Source organism: Centruroides sculpturatus, unplaced genomic scaffold (genome assembly GCF_000671375.1).
Source record: "Centruroides sculpturatus isolate CEXI.00-Female unplaced genomic scaffold, Cexi_2.0 scaffold589, whole genome shotgun sequence".
Taxonomy (NCBI): domain Eukaryota; kingdom Metazoa; phylum Arthropoda; class Arachnida; order Scorpiones; family Buthidae; genus Centruroides; species Centruroides sculpturatus.
This window is the reverse complement of record NW_019384972.1, coordinates 85,445-93,313: the sequence shown is the minus strand read 5'-3', so window position 1 is coordinate 93,313 and position 7,869 is coordinate 85,445. Positions and strand designations below refer to the sequence as shown.

The 7,869-nt window shown below is 29.3% G+C and overlaps 1 protein-coding gene across 1 annotated transcript in view; it reads right to left on the bottom strand.

Moving 5' to 3' along the window:
* Positions 1 to 7,869, bottom strand: part of LOC111632628 (protein downstream neighbor of Son-like) — a 35,001-nt gene that overhangs the window by 13,987 nt on the left and 13,145 nt on the right. The window contains exons 6-7 of the mRNA XM_023377118.1: positions 6,457 to 6,581; positions 6,327 to 6,380 (exon numbers count right to left, since the gene is read on the bottom strand). Coding sequence (XP_023232886.1) covers positions 6,327 to 6,380; positions 6,457 to 6,581 — 179 coding nt within the window. The remainder of the gene's footprint in view (positions 1 to 6,326; positions 6,381 to 6,456; positions 6,582 to 7,869) is intronic.

The following is a 7,869-nucleotide window of genomic DNA, read 5'->3' as shown; positions in this document are numbered from 1 at the left end:
TCCTGTACAGGTGTGATACCACACACACTACACAAAAGCCTGGGAACATTAGAATTGAGTAGAAATACATACATAACACTACAGAAGGCCACTATATTGAATACATGCCACATTGTTAGGAAATTCCTGAATACAGACACTGACACACTTATTTAATTTTAGTTTTGTTTTGGTTGCTATGCCTTGACTCCGGTCCGGCATAGTACACAGCCACCGGTGTGAACCGAGTAAAACTCACTAAACTCAACATAATATCATATTCTTAAAAAAAGATATTTATTCTATACTTTATTACAGTTGGTTTCAAAATTATAAACACACCCAACTTTTTTCAATAACAAAAACATTAACAATAGTAATGTATTTATTACATTAGTATGTTGTTTATAATATCAATTTAAACATTTTCTGAAATTTTTAGAGCTATCTGACAATTATAAAAAAAAAATTATCACAAATTTTCAATTTTTGATTGTTTCAAAAGTATATCACAGGTATATAAAATTAGTACAATAATTTTTTTTATTAATTATTGGTTTAATTAGTTGTTACCAGAGGGTAGTATCATTCATTATTACAAAAATGCTGCCAATTTTAAACAGTTTTTGTGATTTAAAATAATGCCTTGTGGAAAAACATTAATAGAGTTAAAAATACATAAAATTTATCAACTAGAAGGAGCAGGACAATCTCTAAGACAAATTTCAGCAGCTGTGAGAAATGTGTTAACTCAGAATGAAAATTATGGCAGAAATATGCTATGTGGAAGGCCTAAACTCGTTACACCTAGGAATGAAAGAAAGGTGTTTTGGCTACTGATGGTCAACGAGTTGTCTGTCAGAGAATCAGCATCAACATTGCCAATTGCAGTTTCACCAACAACTGTGTGGAGATGTATGCATAATCATAAAAATGCCAAATTTACAAAAATGGCTGCCAAATCGAAATTAACACAGCTGCACAAAACAGCTAGATTAAAGTGGGTCAAAGACAAGATAACATGGAAAGAGGAGTGAAAACAAATAACTTTTCAGATGAAAAAAAAAAAAAGGAATTTGGATGGACCTGACAGTTATAGTCACTACTGGCATGATTTGAGGAAAAATGAAGAAGTCAGAATGAGCAGACAGCAAGGGGGCTCTTTGATGGTGTGGGCAGGATTTGGATGGGGGTAAAACAGACATTGTATTTATATAAGGTAGAATGAATTCAGAAAGTATCAAGAACTGTTGTATTAAAATTTAATAACTTTTGGATCATTTATTGGGTCAGAAAACTGGCAATTCCAACAGGATAATGCTGCCATTCATGCATCAAAGTCAACAAAAAATTGATTTGCTGAAAAAAAATTTATGTAATTGATTGGCCATCATGGAGACCTGATATGAACCTGACAGAGAATGTTTGGGGCATTACGAGTCATCTTGTTTATAGCCAAAACAGACAAATACAATACTGTAAATGCACTGAAATTAGCTATCACGGATTGTTGGAAAAATATTAAACAAGAACAACTTCAAAAACCGATAAAATGTATGTCTGACAGAATATTTGAATTAATTAAATCAAATGGCAGACCTACAAAATATTGAATCATCACAAATCATTTTTTTTATGCATCCGTGTTTATACTTTTGTAACTAGTGTTACCACCCATCCAGTTTTCACCCGGACAGTCTGGGAATTGACTCACTGTTCGGGTAAACTATTAATTTTGTCCAGGAATTTCATAGAAATTGTGAAATTACAATGAAGCAAGTTCTTGCAAATATTTTTATAAATTTACACTATTTTAAAAGCGAAAGAACTTCACATTCACTAAAACTCATCTTCAATTCTTTCATGTTTGTCTGTTTACGTGTGGTGCGCAGCCTGTTGACTCCTTTTTTTGCATGTATGACCATACACGTCTACGGGCTAAGTTATCTAGCACATTATTCTTCGCATTGTAAAATGACATTGTGCATGCATCAGGAACTTCTGTTCGAACAAACCTGACTTGTCGTCTGGATCAGTGATTTTGAAAAGGTGGCAACACTATTTGTAACAATCAAAAATCTGTGATAATTTTTTTTGTAATTGTCAGATTGCTCTAAAAATTTCAGAAAATGTTTAAATTGATGATGTAATAAACAACACATTAATTAATTAATGTAATAAATACATTACGATTGTTAATGTTTTTGTTATTGAAAAAAGTTGGGTGTGTTTATAATTTTGAAACAGACTGTATTACTTGTACATCATAAATTTATATAAATGTTTTTAAAGTTTATTGAGAATTTTAATCTTTATTAAAATAATAATCAATGCAAAACAATCTTATTTCATTTTTCAATCATTTCGCAACTTATCTTTAAGAACTTTGCATTGCCTAGGAAAAGCCTGAAAGCCGAGTAAATGGGTTCCACATGAACTGAGTGTCAATAATAAGCTCCTAATTCTCACAATCTGCTCACTGTTGTTTTCACAACACAACAATGAGCCATTTTTGGACTGGTTGCTGATGTGTGATGAAAAACGGATTACTTATAACACCACTAAATGTTCTTATTATTAGTTATTGTCTGGTGAATCTACTGCATACACCAAAGCCCAACATCCCTCAACAGAAAACTGCATGTCCGATGGTCTACAGCTGGAATCATTCATCATGAGCTTCTTTCTCCTGGCCAAATGATTACTGTAGATGTCTACTGGGCATAACTGTAATGGGTTCAAGATGCACTGTTTCAAAAACAGCCTAAACTGGTTAATTTAGTATCAAAAACGTAAAATATTTGAGTAGCCCAAGACATAGCCAAAGATTGAAGTGCCACAGCACTGGCGAAAATTTAAATTTGCCGACTGGAATTCTTTCGGATGATTGACTTTCAGAAAATCGACGCTCTACTGTACTGTAACTCTCATTGTTTGAAGTTATTCAGTTAGGGCCAAACTCAATTTAGTATCAACTTCAGAGGCAAACAAGGTTTGAATGTATATGAAAACTTATGAAGATATACCATGTTTTTCTTGATTCTAAGATTAATCATAAGTATGAAATTGAATTCAAACTGAATGAATTTAACAGTAAGTAAAATCTCCATCAACCTTGAAATTAGTCCAGCAGTTATCAAAAGTATCACCTTTTTAAGGTTTTTCACCTACTCTGAAGGTCATCATTGGGAAATGAACTGCCTACCCACACATATATGGTAAGCACGTGAAAGCCAATTTAAACTGTATTCAATCCAATATTAAATTTTCCTAATCAAAGATTAAACACACATTCCATTATGTTTTAATTTTCTAAAGACGACCTTCCTAAATGTTAGAAAGATGATAATTTTGATGACTGCTGGACTTATTTCAAGATTAGTGATTTTACTTACCGTAGTTACAATAACTATTTGTTTTAATGCTGTGTCATAATGTTTTCTTGAAATATTCATTTCAAATGTTAAAAAGGAGTTTAAATTAAAGGTTAATTACCAACAATGTTCGTTTAAGCCGATGTCACTGTTGAGCAGTATAGCCAAAAAAGTTTTGTTGCATAACACATGTGGTTTGCTTATGATGTAAATTAGTGTTTCCCAACCTTTTTTGAATTAGCAACACACATTGAATTTAATAAGATTCCTGTGACACATCAAAGTTTTTAAAATAAAAATGTTTAAAATTTAAAATAAATTATGGTTGATTTAAAAATATTTTGATAATACAAAATTTAAACTTATGAAGAAAAAAAAAAAAAAAAAATCACAATTTTACAAATATACTATAAAAATAAAAAGAATATTTGAATCAATGCATAAAGAACTAGTATCTGTCTTTAAGCTCACAACATTTATAGAAGCTCCAAAGAGTTGGTATGCTGGCATAAGCATTGATGTACACAACTTTTGTGAGGGGATATGCTGATTTCACAAATTTTACAAGAATTGGCATTTTAGTGAATACTCCTTGTCCATTTGGTTGGCTGGCAGTAAAAAAAAGATGAAATATAAATGAAATTATAATAAAGAGCCTATTCAAAATTGTAAAGTTCCAAGTATTTAATATTTCTGAGACACAAGTTGGGAAACACTGATTTAGATTAAGTGAGGGACAAAGTCAAAGCTTTTAGCCTTAAGAGATCAATTATGCACACCACAAGAAACTACTTCAGAAGTCTGATTTCTTCAAAACAAATAACAGACCTATATGGAAAGTTGGGAGATATCACCAGGACTCAAAAAGAACATAGATGAACAAGTCTACCTAATCAAGTTTTCCCCTCTCACAGAAAAAATAAAGGAAACTCCCCTTAGCAGAACAGCTTGCATGACTTCTGATTGTTGTTTTGGACTGTGTCATTGATTCTAAGATGTATCTTCACTTTGGATATTGGGTAAGAAATGTGTCTTAAAATTAAAAAAATACAGTAGCATTAAACATACTATAATGAAATTTAATAATTATCTATATTAAGAATCAATAATCTGAATATTTCTATATCTTAACATTTATCCCATTTTTATTGTTAACTTAAATCCAAAGAATAGTTTTGGCATTACACTACTCTAAATAGCAAACTTATTTTATGGATACTCTGTAATCACCTCTATCCAAAATTTTATTAAAATAATATCAAACAGAACAGTAATGCTTATATTTACATACTACTTAAATAACTTATCTGTGTTTAGAACCAATTAATAATCGAATTGAGTAGAATTTTTTTATAATTTATATTTTTGATTTCATTTAATAATTCTACATATTCTTATCCAACTGAAATTGAGATAAATCCAAATTTCAAAAAAACACTTGTTATTTTTCATTAATAATTTTTCTATTATTTTAAATGCAAACTTTTGTTTTATATGATAATGTATTTAATAAAAATATTTTACATAATTATATAAGGTTTGCCATAAGTTCAAAATCAGAAATAGGGTACATTGTAAGTGAGGTAGTAATGATGAATACCCAGCATTAGATAGGCTATGTAGCACTGCCTATCTAATGCTGGGTATCCATCATTACTACCATTAAACTAATTTCATTGAACTATAATTATTGAATATTTTTTTAATCTGTTGAATCAAGGACAATTGGTTAACGTGCATATTTCAACTAAGTTTTTGTTAGAAAACCCAGCTATCCCATCATGGATTTGGCTTAACCAATGATGAATATGATTAAAAATAAGAATCTTCTCAATGCTCAGAAGGCAGAAAGAATAAAATGAAAAGAAAACTATATATATACATATTGTATACAACTGGAGGAAATGATATTCTTAGTCAAAAAAGCACACTCGATTAAGTCTAGTAACAAGTTTAATATAATAAAGACGTTTTTGGTCTCTTTTTATGAATCTCATGGTTCAGTTAGAACAGGGTATGAGTTAACTGAATTGAATATAAATAATATTTGATCATAAATCAAATAAATACAAATTTTCTATATATATGTCTCAATCTATCCATCTTTTGTTATTCTAAAAGCACTGTCTAATTTCCACATAGCAAACTATCTCAACAAAACATGAATTCATTTTATAGAATATAACTGAGAGTGAAAAGAAAATGTAATATATTTTATTCTCCATAAAAATATGCTTTTAGACATATTAATAACACCATGCTTTATGTGTGAATTTTCCAAGCAGAATCAAACAGAAGGTACATTATTTTTTTTAAATTAAAATTTCTGAAAAAATGTTACATTTGAAATAAAAAAATACTCTTACATACATATGTTGAAAAATAGTCAGTAATCTTCAACTAAAATTTTTTTTAATCAAAAGTTATTTTACTTTCAAAAGTTTATTTTAATTTTATTTAAAATAATCAAAAATTTTATCTGGAATGTTTTCTTGACAAGGAAGCTGTTTCTTACAGTTTTGAATGTATAAAAAAAATCATTATTTGAAATTATCTATAGATGTATTGATAGATGTTCCAACTTTCTTAGGAGTAGAGTACAGATGATGTACAGTACTATATGCATAACAGTGGTCTGACTGGTACAAGTTGCAAAAATAAGTCAGTATTTTAATTAATTTTAACACTTAGAAGATTTTTAAGGCCAAATTATTCAGTATTTAATTATTAATAGTAGTGGTAATATAGCCCAATTTAATCTGACAATTTGTTTGGCTCCATTAAATAGAAGACATTTTCAACATTCAACAAAAACATTATTTAAAAAGAAAATTCACAATATAGAACTTCTTACTATAAAAGTTTGATTGTATTTGAAGAGAGATTATTTATAAAATAATTGTGACTCCAACTTTTTTGAAACTCTATAATCTGCTTACGTTAATTAATAATTAAGAAAGGAAATGTACTTACCAATCAGAATGTAAAGAATCTTGAATGATTTCATTATAGGAAGTTATAGCTTGACTGTTAAAATAAAAATAACGATAAAATAAACAAAAAAACAAGGAATTAAAATTAAGAAACTTGGATTTCTACTAACTTCAAATTTTTATTTTTTTTTACGTCCATACGAGGAAATAATTGTAACCATGGAAGAGAAGGGTGCATCCAATATAAGCAATTTTTATAAAAACATGCTCCAGGACTTGAATCTAACACACAATCCTATGAAAAGATGACGATAATCATTAATATAAAAAGTCAAATCAAACTAAATTATTGATACATTAGACCCCCTATAACATTGTAGATAATTCCATGTTGTATGAGTCACTTAGATTTTACAAATATGTGAGCCATTCACAGCCCTGCACACGTATTTGTAAAATCTAAGTGACTTGTACAGCATGGAATTATCTACAGTGTTATAGGGGGGGTCTACTGTATATAAAAATTATATATTAATAACAATTTAATAGAAATCAGTAATTAATAAATACATCAATCAAAAAGCCTTAATTGAATTCCAGTGAGAGTTAATTCAAAATAAAACTTTCGAACTAACATTTTTGATCTACAAATGGTGATCTTCAGGTCCATATATTCAATGATGGATGTTGAATAGAACACAATGATATTGAATATAAATAGATAAAAATAGATAAATTCTCAAATATATAAAAATAAAAGTAAACACTCAAAAATTATATTAATATAAATGAGAACATTTTGTTATAATGTCCCTATGTCATGATGTTATGTCATAGTTGGTCATGTTTAGATTGAAAGAATTAGTCCAAAAAGTTTTATTTTGAATTATATCTTACTGGAATTCAATTAAGGCTCTTTTATAAACATACTAGTAGCTCGGGACGCCCCCCCAGTGGGCGTTCTTTACAAATTTCCATGAGGCACGGTTCCTTTGACTTTTTTTGTTCCGATCAATATGCTCTACAGCTCTGTTAAAGTCCGAATGGTAAGATTTACCCTTCGAATGAAGAGGTGGCGACCCCCCAAACCGTAGACCCCTGTACTAACAATAAAGTCAAAGGAACCATACCTCTATTCGCGACCCTTCGAGAGATATAAGCCCCTGAAATAATAAATTCCTATTACAAATATACTGAATTATTTATATTGTTATATTGACCAAATAATAATTTATTGGCCAAATGAATAATAAAAATTTATATTGTTAATTTAAATAAGAATTAAAATTGTTAATTTGAATGTTTGAAATATGACACACGATAGGGGCGCCTCTAGTGTCCGTTATCAAACAGTTACGGGACAGACACCCGTTGAATGAGTTATATATATAGATTTATTGATGTATTAGTCCAGTCTAAAAATTGACGTTGTAACTCCATCAGTTACTGTTTTGGACAAATTAATAAATTGACAGTACACATAAGAATACTGCATAAACAGTCAATTCTAATTAATTCAAACCCACTAATATTCCCACTGAATATGTATTAAATTATTACAAAATATAGTTATAATAATAAAC